The sequence below is a fragment of the Lepus europaeus genome, chromosome 10, assembly GCF_033115175.1.
Source record: "Lepus europaeus isolate LE1 chromosome 10, mLepTim1.pri, whole genome shotgun sequence".
Taxonomy (NCBI): Eukaryota; Metazoa; Chordata; class Mammalia; order Lagomorpha; family Leporidae; genus Lepus; species Lepus europaeus.
Window position 1 is genome coordinate 104,048,153 of NC_084836.1, and position 16,277 is coordinate 104,064,429.

General features: G+C 50.6%; 1 protein-coding gene across 2 annotated transcripts in view; it reads right to left on the reverse strand.

Annotated features, from left to right (window-relative positions):
• Positions 1–311: 311 nt before the first annotated feature.
• NDRG3 (NDRG family member 3) overlaps positions 312–16,277 on the reverse strand; it is a 78,136-nt gene continuing 62,170 nt past the window's right edge. The window contains exons 10-17 of one of the 2 annotated variants that reach the window (XM_062204154.1): positions 10,139–10,242; positions 9,091–9,156; positions 8,925–8,976; positions 8,665–8,712; positions 4,121–4,156; positions 3,987–4,038; positions 2,783–2,821; positions 312–1,805 (exon numbers count right to left, since the gene is read on the reverse strand). In XM_062204154.1, the coding sequence (XP_062060138.1) occupies positions 1,624–1,805; positions 2,783–2,821; positions 3,987–4,038; positions 4,121–4,156; positions 8,665–8,712; positions 8,925–8,976; positions 9,091–9,156; positions 10,139–10,242 (579 nt within the window). In that variant the 3' untranslated portion in view covers positions 312–1,623. The remainder of the gene's footprint in view (positions 1,806–2,782; positions 2,822–3,986; positions 4,039–4,120; positions 4,157–8,664; positions 8,713–8,924; positions 8,977–9,090; positions 9,157–10,138; positions 10,243–16,277) is intronic. The other variant, XM_062204155.1, reaches the window with a different exon arrangement.

Here is a 16,277-nt window from a genome sequence, read left to right on the forward strand (position 1 = left end):
CGGCGGAACCGAGGTGGGGACACCTTCCCAAGGCCATCATCAGGAGCACTGCTAGGCTCTGATTTTCCACCAAGGGGCATGTGACAGGATGTGAGGTGGAGCAGGGACCTGGTCCCAACCGGGAATGCTGGCTGTATGCACTTGGGCAAATTACTCTTCCGGCGGCTCCACCTCTTCCCTGGAAGTGGACAGTGTGACGGGGTGGGACAGGTGACCACAGACGGGGAAGAGCCCAGCAGAGAACCAGCGCACAGTAGCTCAGCCCCTCCCTGAGCCCCGAGCGGCTGACAGACGAACAGCAGCAGTCAGGTAACAAGGAGACGTGTACAGCTTTATTTAACAATCAGTAAAAAGTCGCACTTTGGCAGAGCGACGCATTCCTATCTCGGCAGGAAGCAGATGGTGCGGTGCGTCTGAAAAGCCCCTTCCCGAGGTCCAGGTCTGTGTGGCCCGAGCGGACAGCGGACGCTCCCGGCAGCCTCTCTCGCGGATCTTTCCCCTCGTCCCAGCAGTCCCCTCTGGCTGGCTTTGGCCCCTCCGGATGGGCCCCTTCCCTGCTAGAACAGGGAGCTCGCAGGATTCAGGATCTTTCTGAGATGGGTTCTATGACGTCTGTGGCATATCACGCGTCACCATGCTTGTGGCTGGTCTCTCCTCACCTTCGCCTCCCCATCTACTCGAGTTTAGGCCACACCTCTCCCTGTTTTGGGGCGGAGGGATGGAGAGCCAGTGTCCACCACAGCCTGGCAGGTGCTCCTGTGACGTGCGGCTGTCTGGTGAGCTCTTGCGGAGAGCAGGCCTAACATCCTGTTCCTGGCTTTCCTGTGCTGAGGCCGTCAGTAAGCCACACTCACTACTCCTTGTATCAGAACCTCGGCGTCCATGGCTTTCTAGTAGGATGCACCCCTCCCTTTTGTGTAGAGAACAGCACACGTGCATCCAGTTAGACAGAGGAGGGGGTGGCCACCTGCCTGCCTCCCTACGGGACAGGCACTCTCCCACGCCCCTCTGTGGACAGCACACGTGCATACATAGACAGAGGAGGGGGTGGCCACCTGCCTGCCTCCCTACGGGACAGGCACTCTCCCACTACTGGTCCCAGCGATTTGGATCTTCCGCGTCCTCTGAACTGCTCTCTCCCGAAACCGAGCTGCGAATTCTAGGCCTACTCACCTAGCAATCTGTTTCGCACACTTCCCTGAAAAACAACACTGAGAATGCAAAAGAAGTCCCTTTTCTGTGTTCTGTAGAAGCACTACGGAAAGCATGTCTAAAATCACGGAACTATGCACACAGACACGCGTGCTCGCACACACACGAGTGGGATTAGAGAATCTTATCGCTTACATAGTTGAGGGAGCACAGGGAAAAGCTGGCAAGAGAAGATGTGGCGCTTGGATCGGCTAAAGATGTCGGAATGGTACAGTGATGGCGTGGGCGTGGTCCTTGTACATACAAAAGAGGGAGGCGCTGGGCGGGAGGAGTGGCAAACCTGGCTACTAGAGAGAGGTTCAGTGGTCATGCATGGGTCAGAGCGCAGAGGCCAGCTCGTGGGGCGGAATGTACTACGGAGCGGGCATCTGACGAGGGTGGCCGTGCGGGGTCCAGTGGAGCAGCGTCTGCTCAGCACGACACCTGCATGGTCTGGTGTCTGTCCAGGACATCGGGGGACTCACAGGACTCCTGGGTTCCATCTGACTGATTGCTGGTGATGGAGCGGCTGAAGGGGCTTTCTCCAGAGCCGATGCTGCTCGAGGTGGAGTGGGTGCGCGATCGGGCGAGCCGGGTCATGCTGGCAGACGGAACTGGAACACAGAACCGACAGGACTGGAAGAGGGCGCCCTGGCTGAGCTCAACCAATCACACGTTTCAAAGGCTATCTGTTTCACTCTCCCAGCCCACTGAAGACAACACCCGGGACGAGACACAGCCACACCCACTTCGTGTATCTGCTAGGTGAGTGGCTGTTGGCGAGGCGCTCTACTTCCTCGGATCTGGCTGCATCTCAGCTGATTCTGGTGCACAGGAGGCCTCTCAGCTACGCCCACGCCACTCACACAGTGATTAGGAAGGAGGCTTTGGGAACCAAACAGGTGACCAAGTGGCAGTGCATGCAAGACTAAGTCAAAGGAAAAGACGAACCACGTAAGTAGGAGGGTGTTTCACAGACACAGTGCAAGCCCGATACAACGAGACTACCACCCGTGTCCACAGGCGCCCCTTCACCTGGGGGAGATGTGAAGGATGGTGTGGTGGAGGGGAGGTGGGAAAAGCTCTGGCGTCGGTCTCCTGTTCTGCCCCTGCCTTGACCCTCAGGTCCTGCCTGCTGGGCCTGGACAGGGACTTCACCCAGCATCACCTCCCTGCCCATCCTCCTGAGGCCCCAGCCACTCCCCGCTGTCATCTTAACCCTAGAGTCAAAAGATGCCACCATGTATGGAGCTCTCTGGGCATCGGCTCCTGCCCTCCTCTGTACAGGCTGTCTATGGACCTGGGTCTGGGGCTTAACCCAAGGACCAAAGGTGGTGGAGAAAGAGGGGCCCTGTGAATTGAGTCAGCTGCTGCTGCGATCCTGGATTCAGGATGACATGAGGCGGCTTGGCCTAACAACTGGACCCTTCCTTCCTCCTGGGGGACCTTTGGCTGGACCTCTTGGGGCACAACGAGCCACGTTCTATCGGGCTCTCACTGCACAGGAAAACCCGGGCATGCTGCAGGCAGCCAGTGCAGCCAGGAGAGCATGGCTGGGAGGCAGGGGCGGGGCCAGCGCAGAGGAAGGTACCTGACTCGGTGCTCAGGTGACTGAGCTGCACATACGGGACTGGAAGCAGGACGGACACAGGAAAAGGCAGGTTAGTGACCTGAGAGTGCCAAGTGGCCACCTCGGCTGCCTCGCACACACTGACACGATGCTCCAAGCCAGGGACGCTTTGTGGTAGGGTCCCAGAGAATGCTTCAGTGTCACCTTTGCTGCTCTTCTCCCAGCTAGACAAAGGCAACTGCTCTCCCTCCTCGGGAAACAGCCATCAGCTTTGGGTCAGGACAGGACTGGATGATCAGCTTCCTAGGAGCTAGGAGAGGGACCTGTGCTCCTCCCAGTGAGCCCGAGGGCGGGGGTGTGGGCTCGGTTGGTAGAAGCTCATAGACGGGGACGACACAGCCACTCTAGACAAGACATACATGGGCTATGCGGCAGGTACAGGGCTGCACCCAGGGCCCGGCCACCCAGAGCAGCTGACCAGGAGGGTCACCGGTGGCCATTATCCACACTGACGCCAAAGACAGAAGGAGGATGACCCCACGGGGTAAAGCGCTCTGGGTGACAGGGCTTTTCTTCTTACAACCACTCCCAGAAAGGAGCAAGTGTGGACATTCTAGGACAAATGACATGGCTCAGGGGTCTAATCACACGAGACCAGGACAGCAGCGTACGACGTAGACATGTCCTTGGACTTGTGAGTTCACCTCCTGGGGCACTGCCTTTCCTCCCCGGAGTCCCCAGGCCCGGATGACTAATCAGCTGCCTTGAAGTGTCAATCAGCCGTCCAGAGTCACAGCCAGGACAGCCTGAGACTCAGGGGTAAAGTGGGGGCTCTGGAGCCAGACTGCCAGGCTGTCAGACTGAACCATGGCTGTGCGTTACCCTGGTTACCCTGGAGTCAGACTGCCAGACTGAACCACAGCTGTGCGTTACCCTGGTTACCCTGGCAATGAGCTGAGCCCTTCGGAGCCTCAGTCTTCCCTTTCTACAAAATGGGACTTAATACCAGAACTTACCTGTGAGGTCAGAGTACACAGTGGCTGACACAGGCAAGGGCTTAACAAGCGCTGCAGTTACACACGCGCACAGACGAGCCTCTGTGCTCTGGCTTCTGCTTAAGGCTGGCGAGCCCACGGGGCACACCCAAGAACTGGGGGCTCCTGGATGTCAAACGGACCCCCGTTTCCATACATGGTTGCTAGATAGAAAGTCGGATACTACTCACTGTAGCCCATTCCCTGCAAAAAGTACTTGAAGGCCTCCGTGAGCTTCCCAGGCTGGGGGACAGAACAACAAGGCATTAATCTCTGCACGGGCACACAGGGAGAAGCGAATGGGTGCTTACGAGAACGTCCTTACCTGAACCACTTGGGGCAGGCCCCCGCAGTCCGCCATCTAGAACAGGCAAAACACGGAGGTCAGCTGGGGCTTAAACTTAAGGGTTCCTTAATGATTACCCGCATCCAAGTCCACATCTCTTTAAAGCATTCTCACATGAAGACTTAGATCTTAACAATCACCCTGGATACAAATCTGAAACAAATACTCAACGCTTATTATCAGGCAGGCGGAAGGCCTGGCTTCTAGGCCCTTGGAAGGCATTTTCTGCTGGGGTGATGGGGAGTTAGCTGCTGCTTTCAACCACAGCTTTGCCTGTCCCTGAGCAATGTTGCTTTCGGGGTCCTTGAACCACATGGCCCGACCCTCGCAGCGCGTCACGTTTCTATGTCCTCTTCCACCCTTCGTCATCTTCCTGATGAAGAGGAGCTCTCCAGTCAGGAGCTGAGACTGCACTCAGCAGACCCACACGTACAGGCCCCTCCTCCTGCTCACCGCAGGAACCTTTATAGCAGTTACGCTCTCCTGGGCAAGGGTTTCTTGGGTATTCTCCTAGGCTTTGTTCGTGTGCACTGGAATTACCTCAAGGATTTGTGGTTTTTTGTTTTTTAGATTTATTTTATTTATTTTAAAGACAGAGTTACAGAGAGAGGTCTTCTATTCACTGGTTCACTCCCTAGATGGCTGCAATGGCCACCGCTGCGCTGATCTGAAGCCAGGAGCCAGGAGCTTCCTCTGGGTCTCCCATGTGGGTGCAGGGGCCCAAAGACCTGGGCCATCTTCTACTGCTTCCCCAGGCCATAGCAGAGAGCTGGATCAGAAGTGGTGGAGCAGCTGGGACTAGAACCAGCACACATATGGGATGCTGGAGCTTCAGGCCAGGGCTTTAACCCGCTAAGCCACAGCACTGGCCCCCCAAGGACTTGTTAAAACTCATGATTCATGGGTTCCTGCCCCAGAGACTCTGAGTCAAGAGGTCTAGGCTGGGGTTTAGGAACTTCTATCTTTGGAGTAGCGTCTGGTACAGTGGTTAAGACACTCACTGGTGGCCGGCTCTGTGGCCTAGTAGGCTAAGCCTCAGCCTGCAGCGCTGGCATCCCACGTGAGTGCTGGTTCATGACCCAAACGCTCCTCTTCTGATCCAGCTCCCTAATAATGCACCTGGGAAAGCAGTGGAGGATGCCCAAGTCTTTGGGCCTTTGTACTTGCATGGGAAACCCAGAAGAAGCTCCTGGCTGCTGGCTTTGAATCAGTCCAGCTCCAGCTGTTGCAGCCATTTGGAGAGTGAACCAGCAGATAGAAGACCTTTGATTTTTTTTAAAAAGATTTATTTTGGCTGGCGCCGTGGCTCAATAGGCTAATCCTCCGCCTTGCGGCAACGGCACACCGGGTTCCAGTCCCGGTAGGGACGCTGGATTCTGTCCCGGTTGCCCCTCTTCCAGGCCAGCTCTCTGCTGTGGCCCAGGAGGGCAGTGAGGATGGCCCAAGTCCTTGGGCCCTGCACCCGCATGGGAGACCAGGAGAAGCACCTGGCTCCTGGCTTCGGATCAGCACAGTGCACCGGCCACAGCGGCCACTGGAGGGTGAACCAACGGTAAAGGAAGACCTTTCTCCCTGTCTCTCTCACTGTCCACTCTGCCTGTCAAAAAAAAAAAAAAAAAAAAAAAAAAAGATTTATTTTATTTATTTGAAAGAGTTACAGAGAGAGGTAGAGACACTGGTTCACTCCCCAGATGGCCACAATGGCCGGAGTTGCGCCGATCCGAAGCCAAGAGCCAGAAGCTTCTTCTGGGTCTGCCACATGGGTGCAGGTGCCCAAGGACTTGGGCCATCTTCTACTGCTTTCCTAGGCCATAGCGGACAGCTGGATGGGAAGAGGAGCAGCTGGGAATAGAACCGGTGCCTATATGGATGCCAGCGCTTCCAGCGCTTCAGGCCAGGGCTTTAACCCGCTGTGCCATAGCGCCAGCCCCGACAGAAGACCTTTCTGTATCTTCCTCTATCTGCTCTACCTGTGACTCTGCCTCTCAAACCAATAAATAAAACCCTAACAAAATCAAAAGACACTGACTGGGATAGCTGCATCCCACACCGGAGTGCCTGGATGCCGGTTCCTGACCCTAGCTGCTTGCCAATGCAGAGATGTGGGAGGCAGTGGTGATGGTTCAAGTACTTGGGTCCCTGCCATCCACACGGGAGACCTGGACTGAGTCCCAGCCTTCCAGAGCTGGTCTGGCCCAACGCCGGCTGTTGTGGGCATTTGGGGAGTGAACGAGCAGATGGAAATCTCTGTCTATCCCTATCTCTGTCTTTCTGCCTTCCAACAGAAGCAAAACAACGTGAGACCTTCCCTGCTAACATGCTCCCAGGTACACAGACTCTGCAACTCTGCAGGGAGCGTGATTTCCAGGCATGAAGGAACCCACCAGCTCACTCCTCCTCCCCGAGACGCTCCCTCTGCTCAGAGGATATCCTAGTCGAGCTGCCTGGCGATTTTTAAAGGAATATGACCCCTACGGTTTAATTTACTGGCATTAATGCTTCATTTGAGAAATGACAAACGTTTAAGGCAATGGGTATGTTAATTACACTGATTAGATCACTATATAATGTATGTATGAATCAAAATACCACAAGGTACCTCACAAATATGTACAAACTATGTAAGCATTAAAATATAAAAAAAAACTTTTCTGGGGAGGGGTCTCTCAGTTAGGAGAGGGTAAGGTCCTTGAAGGCTGGCCTGGGTCGACCCCTGGAAACACTAAGCATAAGAGACAAGCTGACAAGGCCGGCGCTGTGGCTTAACAGGCTAATCCTCCGCCTTGCGGCGCCGGCACACCGGGTTCTAGTCCCGGTTGGGGCGCCGGATTCTCTCCCGGTTGCCCCTCTTCCAGGCCAGCTCTCTGCTATGGCCCGGGAAGGCAGTGGAGGATGGCCCAAGTACTTGGGCCCTGCACCCGCATGGGAGACCAAGAGAAGCACCTGGCTCCTGGCTTCGGATCAGCAAGATGCGCCGGCCGCAGCGGCCATTGGAGGGTGAACCAACGGCAAAAGGAAGACCTTTCTCTCTGTCTCTCTCTCTCTCTCACTATCCACTCTGCCTGTCCAAATAAAATAAATAAATAATTTAAAAAAAAAAAAAAAGAGAGAGAGACAAGCTGACAAACACAAAGCAGGAAAACGGTACAGGCTTGTGCTCTCTTCCTCTCTATCCAGACTGATTGATTTATTCGAAAGGAAGAGTGAGACACAGAGACAGAGACCTTCCATTCACTGGTTCATTTCCCAAATGGCTGCAAAGGCCAGGGCTGGGCCACGCTGAAGCCAGGAGCCAGGAATTCCATCCTGGTCTCCCACATGGATGGCAGGAGCCCAAGCTGGGAGATGGATTGGAAGCCTAACAGCCAGGACCTGAACTGATACTCTGGTAAGGGATGCTGGCACTGCGGTGCCCTAATGCTGACCTCCAGGCTGTGTCTTCTTGAAGTTCAGGAGCTGAAACCCGATTAGAACTCAAAACAGTGCCTCTATGCAGAGAAGCTAAGATTGGTACCCATCAGACCGTCTGAGGATCAGTTCAGTCTGCCATGGGAGCTACCCATTTCACTGCATTGCTGCATGGTTTCCCACAGAACATAACCATGTCTACGGCTATCGCAGAGTTCAGTTTTAGGTTTTTGAATATTGATTCAAACCTGCAGTGAAAAATGAATTTGAAACCACAAACATTTTTTTTTTTTTTTAGATTCACATTTCAGACTAGTTCATTAATCACCTGGAGCCAAAAACCTTTTGAGTTTGGTCACCTCAAAGCATTAACCTCATGATATATTTCTCAGAACCACGGCTGCTTCTGGTGACAAGACCTCCTTTTCAAGCACACTTCAAAGAGAGGGAAGACAGCAGCGAGGTTTGGACTGAAAACACAGCAGAAGGCAACAAAAGATTCGCACTGAAATCTACAGTTGTCCCAGTTCCAACCAGGAGATCAGCTCCGTGAGACAGCTTGGCAGATGGGAGGCTGAGACCATACCAGGTCGCAACTCTTGCCTGGGCTACACTCGAAAGAGGGGGAAACTTGATATCAAGCCTAGGACGTCAGTCTAAATTTGCCCTAAGAGAAAGAAAGTGCATCCTGCCTCATCATTAGAAAGGTACTGGAAAGTTCCTTACTGATACAACAGGATTTAGCAAGCAAAGCATTTCCATCCATTTTCTTAATTTTCACATTAAATAATGCTCATGAAGGTTTTAATGTCATGGGAACACGCTTATGTCATAAAAGTGAGGAAAAGTGACAGGGTCACAAATGTCCTCTGATGTTAATGATATAAAAATGTATAGGAAAACGACACCAAGATGTTATCAGAGGTTACCGTCAGGGGACAGGATTATAAGCAATGTTAATTTATCTTATTCTTCATGCTTCCTCTGTTTTCTACAATGGGAATATATTCAGGATAAATGGCTTCTGAGAAAGTGCGCGAGGCCCATAAAGGGAACTATCACAGGGAACCCAGCCTCACATACTCACAGCCGCCTGGCAAGAGGGGAGACGTTACCTTCAGCAAAGTTGTATTGACGGGGTTGAGGCGAGAATTGCATTCGACCTAAGAAAAAAGAGAGGAGGAAACAATTTTATGGAACTTAGTGATTGAGGAGGAAGTAATTTTCCAAATGTATAACAGAGAGCAAACCATAATGTATATAATCAGAAACAACACACTAGTACGGGCAACCCTTTCTGGCAGAGAGCAGTGTGTGCGCCACGCCTCATTACGTTTTAATCTCATTCGTCTCCACAGCTACAGGGTGTACTCACCACAGACTCAACAGCAGGTGAGTTGTCTCCTACCACCAGTAACGTGGAACACCTAGGTACAAGCAAGACCAGGTGGCATTCAGAAACAGCACACACACTCCAGCAACGCTCAGTCCAGCCCAGGCAAAGACATCCAGCAGTTCTGTGGGGCTCCAGAGGCACTTACTTCAGCGTTTTTAATCTGTTGTCATTTTGGCCCAGAATAGGTCTTTCAATCTCGAGGTCTCTACGTCTAGAAAAACAGAGCAGAAGCAATGCCCCTTCAGGAACGTCATAACAACTCAGGTTATTTCCTGCTCTTGAAACCCAGCATCTCTCAAGGACACAGACATTCTCTTTCCCCAACAGCCCAGCATGCTGCTTCCTGGTAGCCACCTGCCTCTTCGGCAGCAGCACGGCTCCTGGCTCTGCCCTGGGCTGGAGCTTGGGAGGCCTGTAGGACTGAAGAGGAAGCAACTGGGACTCGTGACTCCAAAGCGTTTAGTTTTCCAACTAAACTAGTTTAAAGAAACAAATTCCTTAAGAAGTGGGAGTGACATACTTTTCTGGACAGGTGTTTTACTGTGACTGTTCTGCATAGGACTTGATCGCTCTGGTTTCAACTAGAACTAGGGAGACTCTGGTATAAAAGACAAAAGAGCTAGAGAGCAGAATTGGAACCTGGTTTTGCTCCTTCCTGGCTGCGTGCCACTGGGTAAGGCACAGCTCACCCAGATCCTCAACCTTTTCCCGTGTTCCCAGGAAGTCAGAAGAAGCCAACGTTTTCACTTTGGATCCACAATAAAACCCGCTCTTTGACTCCGTCTCTCCCTGTCTCAGGGGCGGGGAGACGCGACAGTGAGTTCTGTAATTCAGTGGCCATGCGTTACTTTTGCCTGATGACAAGATGTCAGCAAAGGGAAACTAAACCAAAGCCCAAGGCTCCTCTCCTTCGACCCCCCCCTCAGGCGCACTTTCCTGTGCTACTTCTGATTACTTGTGTGTGTACCTAACTTAAGTACGTTTTGTCTCAAAACGTACTTAAGTACTACAAGTGGTACTTCAACATCCCAGAACAGCTCTCTGCACTCGTTCTTCGAGAAAGCACTGGTCTGGAAGTCAATCCCACCCCAGCGCTGGGAGCAGCAGTGTAAGCCCCTCCTCTCTGCCTTAGATGTCAATTGTGTTTTTGGACCTAGTATGCATTTAGAGGAAGCACTAGGGAGTAACTGTACCCGTTATAGGAGCCCAGGAAAAGCTGCAGGTTTTCTTGGTTGATATCTTGGGCAATATGCAATCTGTAGGTTTGAATCAGGTCCAGGTTGGCCTGCAGTTCTTCCTAGAACAATTAAAGAAAGACACAGTTCAACTTCTGAGCTACAGAAGTCCACCTTGTGTGGCTGACATTTTCAAACCAAAAGCCAAATGCTGCTGCCTATGATAACTGGGGCAGAGTTTCAAGGGTAAAAAATTTTTTAATTGGCATCAGACAGGTTCAGTGTCATATTCTGTGTCAAGTACCAGCCATAGAACTTGGGTCTTCTAACCATTCTGAATGCTGGTTTCCTTACCTGTGTTATTATTATTTTTTTTAATGTTCTGCCATTTCTTGTAAGAATAAAGATACTGTCTGTAAAATGAAGATAATGACCAGCTACATGACATGACTGTTTCAAGATTAAGTAAGTTACATGAACTGTAAAGTATAAAATAAATAGAAGGTAACATTTCCTCTAATAACCATCTATCTATATAATTAACTTATCTATGTCCTCACTTATAAAACTAGTGCATTACCTATTTATACATACAAAACTGATTTCATGCAACAATTACAAATCAAATAGCAATACTAGAAGCTGGATGCAATGCCAGCATCCCATATGGGCACCGGTTTGTGTCCTGGGTGCTCCACTTCAAATGCAGCTCCCTGCTAATGTGCCCGGGACAGCAGCAGAAGATGGCCCAAGTCCTTGGGCCCCTGTACCCAAGTGGAAGACCTGGATGAAGCTCGTGGCTTTGATGTGTACCAGCCCTGGCTGTTGCAGGCATTTGGGGAGACAACCAGTAGATGGAAGATCTCTCTCTCTTTATCTGTAACTCTTTCAAATAAATAAACAAATCTTAAAAAAAAAAATGTTACGTGAAAGGCAAAGAGACAGAGAAACAGGGATTTTCTGTCCACTAGTTCATGCTCAAATGGCCACCAAGTCCAGGCTGGGCTATGTTGAAGCTAGGAGCCTGGATCTCAATGCAGTTCCCCTTCATGAGTTCTCCCCATTACTGGAACCACCCACTGTGGCATCTTAACTGCTGTCCCAATAAAAAGGCTTTTTTTTTTTTTTTTTTTTTTTTTTATTTTTGACAGGCAGAGTGGACAGTGAGAGAGAGAGAGACAGAGAGAAAGGTCTTCCTTTGCCGTTGGTTCACCCTCTAATGGCCGCTGCGGTAGCGCGCTGCGGCCGGCGCACCGCGCTGTTCCGATGGCAGGAGCCAGGTACTTCTCCTGGTTTCCCATGTGGGTGCAGGGCCCAAACACTTGGGCCATCCTCCACTGCACTCCCTGGCCACAGCAGAGAGCTGGCCTGGAAGAGGGGCAACCGGGACAGGATCGGTGCCCCGACCGGGACTAGAACCCGGTGTGCCGGCGCCGCAAGGCGGAGGATTAGCCTGTTGAGCCACGGCGCCGGCCTAAAAAGGCTTTTAATTAAAGAAAGGAGAACAGCTGTGGAACAGGCGAAGAGGGTAACATAGAGGGCTTCAGGGATTTGGGGCTGATCAAGGAATAATGTACAACGCGAGAGATAGTAATATGCAAGTTTTTTTTTTTTAAAGATTTTATTATTTTTTTACTTGAGAGTCAGAGTTACACAGAGAGAGGAGAGGCACAGGCAGAGAGAGAGAGAGAGAGAGAGAGAGAGGTCTTCCATCCGATGGTTCATAGCAGAGAGCTGGATTGGAAGTGGAGCAGCTGGGACTAGAACCAGTGCCTATATGTGATGCCAATGCTTCAGGCCAGGGCATTAACCCATTGCGCCAAAGCGCCAGCCCCTATGCAAATTTCACTGGGTGGTGTATAGACAGATTGTATGAGAGGGGAAGTCCCTCATGGAACAAGACTGTCCAGAGGCTCACACAGCAGGAAGGCCACTGTCTAGAAGGGTAGGACAAGGGAACTCCTGGGGAACAGGGGAACTGGAGAGGTGGCTTGTGTGTCTGGGTGACACAACTCAGCGGCATGGGAGGGAGTCCCTGGGTGAGAGGCCTCTGAAGAGCCACAGTAACTCTTGGGTGCTGTAACTATGAGGCTCTATCTGACCAGTGGCTAGCAGACACAGGATGAAGCTTTAAAGGATATGTAAAGCATAAAGGCTCTAAATAGCTAAAATACTGCTTGGGCTACTAAAATTTTTTAAAAATGTATTCCAATGTTATTTGAAAGGCATGTATGTACACACACACACACAAATTCCAATTGCTGCTTCATTTTCTAAATGCTCACAATTGCTAGGGCTGGGCCAGGCTGGGCCTGGAATTCAATCCATTTCTCCCACATAGCTGGCAGGGACACAATATTTAAGCCACCACCTTCTGCCTCCCAGGGTGCATATTTTTTATTTAAAAAAAAAAATTTTTTTTTGACAGGCAGAGTTACACAGTGAGAGAGAGAAACAGAGAGAAAGGTCTTCCTTCTGTTGGTTCACCCCCAAATGACAGCTATGGCCAGTGCACCGCGCCAATCCGAAGCCAGGAGCCAGGTGCTTCTCCTGGTCTCCCATGTGGGTGCAGGGCCCAAGCACTTGGGCCATCCTCCACTGCCTTCCCGGGTCACAGCAGAGAGCTGGCCTGGAAGAGGAGCAACTGGGACAGAATGCAGCACCCCTACCAGGACTAGAACCCGGTGTGCCGGCGCCGCAGGTGGAGGATAAGCTTAGTGAGCCGCAGCGCCGGCCCCAGGATGCATATTAATAGGAAGCTGGAATGGAACGTGGAGCTGGAACTTGAACCCAGCACTCTGAGATTCAGGTGCCCCAAGAAACGTCTTCAATTGCTGTGCTATTTTTCAAATAACTTGATGTGTGAGAATTTAATTTCAGTGCTGGAAGGCTTTTAGCTAATAGGTCTCAGCCTGCAGTAAAGAAGCAAATAACGCAGGGGCCTGTACACGGAGGCCAATTCATACCAATGATCAAACCAGTGTGCACTACAGCAGTGGGAATGCTGCGGCAGAGACTTCTTCAATAACGTGAAAATCAGTTTGCCTAATGTGCTTGAATGTATTTAATATGGAGTTTACCTAGTCAGAGAGAACCATTTGAAATACTGATACCACATAGAATAGTAAGTAATTAATACAAAACAAAAATAAAAATAACTCAAGAAAGCACAAAATATTCTATAGAAAAAGACAGTAGTTGGGGCCGGCAATGTGGCATAGCAGGTAAAGCCGCCTGTAGTTCTGGCATCCCATATGGGCACAGGTTCAAGACCTGGATACTCCACTTCCAATCCAGCTCCTTGTTAATGTGCCTGGGAAAGCTGTAGAAGATGGCCCAAATCCTTGGGCCCCTGCACCCATGTGGGAGATCAGGAAGAAGCTCCTGGCTCCTGGCTTTGGATCGGCCCAGCTCCGGCCGTTGTGGCCATTTAGGGAGTGAACCAGTGGATGTCTCTCTGCCTCTGTGACTCTGCCTTTCAAATAAATAGCACCCCGGGTTCCCCAAGTTGGGGCGCCAGATTCTGTCCTGGTTGCTCCTCTTCCAGTCCAGCTCTCTGCTGTGGCCCAGGAGTGCAGTGGAGGATGGCCCAGGTCCTTGGGCCCTGCACCCCATGGGAGACCAGGATAAGCACCTGGCTCCTGGCTTCAGATCAGCGCAGCGCGCCGGCTGCAACTTGCTGGCTGTAGTGGCCACTTGGGGTGTAAACCAATGGAAAAAGGAAGACCTTTCTCTCAGTCTCTCTCTCACTGTCTAAGTCTGCCTGTCAAAAAAAAAAAAAAAAAAAAATTAAAAACAACAACAACAACAACAAAAAGAAAGACACTAGTCAAGGCCGAGCTCTGAATAATACTTAATCAAAAATGCTGGTTATGTTGTGAGCATGGAGTGGGAAACACAAATGTGTGTCAAGGGACAGGATGTGCGCACCAAAGAGAAAGAAACTACCTCCCATAGTTAAAAGTTCACCGATAGTGCCTAGAACTGAGAAATCAACCAGCGGAGGAAATACATGCGTATTTTGAGAGAGAGAGGCCAAGAGAACTGAGTGCATATATTCAAAAAGAGATGCATAATGTCTATCACAGTTTTATTTATAATAGTAAAAAAACAAAGGACTGGAAACAACCCAGATGCTCGTCATATGAGAATAAATAAATGGTGGTATTTAGAAAGTTGTAACGGACTCCATTACAGTCATGGAGGAGAACTAATGACACATGGGTGATCGGATGAATGTCACCTGCATGCCCTGCAAAGGAAGCCAGACTCAGAGCAGTGCACACTGTGACCCACTGACACGAAGTTCAACAGCAGGAGGAAAAGAACATGTCTGGGGCGTGGGATTGGTGAGGAAGAGGGTGGTGGACATGTTCTCATCTTGATTTAGATGGTGGCTACTGGAACGTATAGGAAGGGAAAGGTCACTGCTGCACGCATGTGCACGACACTCTATGGAAGTTACACCTCAATTACAGAGATGACAATATGGAGCCAAACCTAAAGGAATCAGCTGGAAGAAAACCAGATTCTCCAAGAAGAAAAACCAGGGTGAATTCTTGATTAGAAGCCTTAAAGAACTTCTAATCTAAAATACATGTGAATCTGTTGGACAAATGTTGTAATGCCTCAAATTAAACTGCCACTTGGGATGCACATATCCCACACTGGAGTACCTGGTAAGTGTCGAAGTTGATTTATTCAGAGAGGATTCGTTCTGAGAGGAGGAGCGTGGTGGGGGCAAGAGGTGCGGAGTCACCACACAGACCCCGGGAGTCGGGTGAAAGCAGGCCAGAGGCGAGCAGCCCACAGACTCGTTTATTTCAGTTGCTACAGCTGCTTATATAGCCAAGGCAGCCAATCCGGTCAAGGGGCGGTCTATGCCCTAACCAATCACAGCCTGTTGCCAGGCAGTTTCCAAAGCCATCCAATCACAGCCTGTTGCCAGTCAGGCTCTGTTGTCACGTGGTTTCCGAAGCCATCCAATCACACCCTGTTGCCAGGCAGTTTCTGTTGTCAGCAGCCATCTTGGCATGACCTTCACCTTCTCATTCTACCACATTTCCCCCTTTTCATTTATTTTTGAACAACGGGAGGCATGATTCTTGGCCATACCATTGTTGATCCTGTTTCCATGTGGTCTCCGTATGCAGCTGTACCTGTCTTAGGTTGTCCCCCAGGGGATCTTACCCGTCATTGAATAACCAGCGCTCAAAACGAGAGACCACAGGTAAGTCCTAACTACTCTCCATTTTTTTTAAAAGTAATTAATTTATCTATTTGAAAGTTAGAGTTACACAGAGAGAGAGGGAGAGGCACAGAGAGAGAGAGGTCTTCCTACCACTGGTTCACTTCCCAACTGGCTGCAATGGCTGGAGCTGTGCCGATCCAAAGCCAGGAGCCAAGAGCTTCTTCCAGGTCTCCCAAGCAGGTGCAGGGGCCCAAGTGCTTGGGCCATCTTCTACTGCTTTCCCAGGCCACAGCAGAGAGTTGGATTGGAAGTGGAGCAGCCAAGACTCAAACTGACGCCCATATGGCATACCGGCACTGCAGGTAGAGGCTTTACTTGCTATGTCACAGCGCTGGCTCCAACTCTCCACTTCTAATCCAGCTGCCAGTTAATGTGCCTAGGAGGCAGCAGATGATGACCCAAGGACTTGGGACCCTGCCATCACACAGGAGACCGAGATGGAGTTCCTGGCTCCCAAGTTCAGTCTGGCCTAGCCCTGGCCACTGTGGCCATGTGGGGAATGAATCAGCAGATGAAAGACCCCCTTTCTCTCTGTCACTCTGCCTTTCAAATAAATATATCTTTAAAAAATAAAATAGTAAAAGTTTAAAAAATAATAAAAATAAAATAAAATTGCACTTTAAACGCTCATAATGAAACATGAACTTTTATAATGAAATAAAAGAGATACTATGGACTTTGGAATTAGTCTGACCTGGATTCAAATGTCAGCTTAACCACTTACTAACTACAGGACAGTGGCTGTTTTTTTTTTTTTTTTTTTTTTTTTAAAGATTTCTTGGGGCCAGCGCCATGGCTCACTTGGTTAATCCTCCACCTGCAGTATTAGCATCCTATATGGGTGCCAGGTTCTAGTCCTGGTTGCTCCTCTTCCAGTCCAGCTCTCCAATGTGGCCTGGGAGGGCA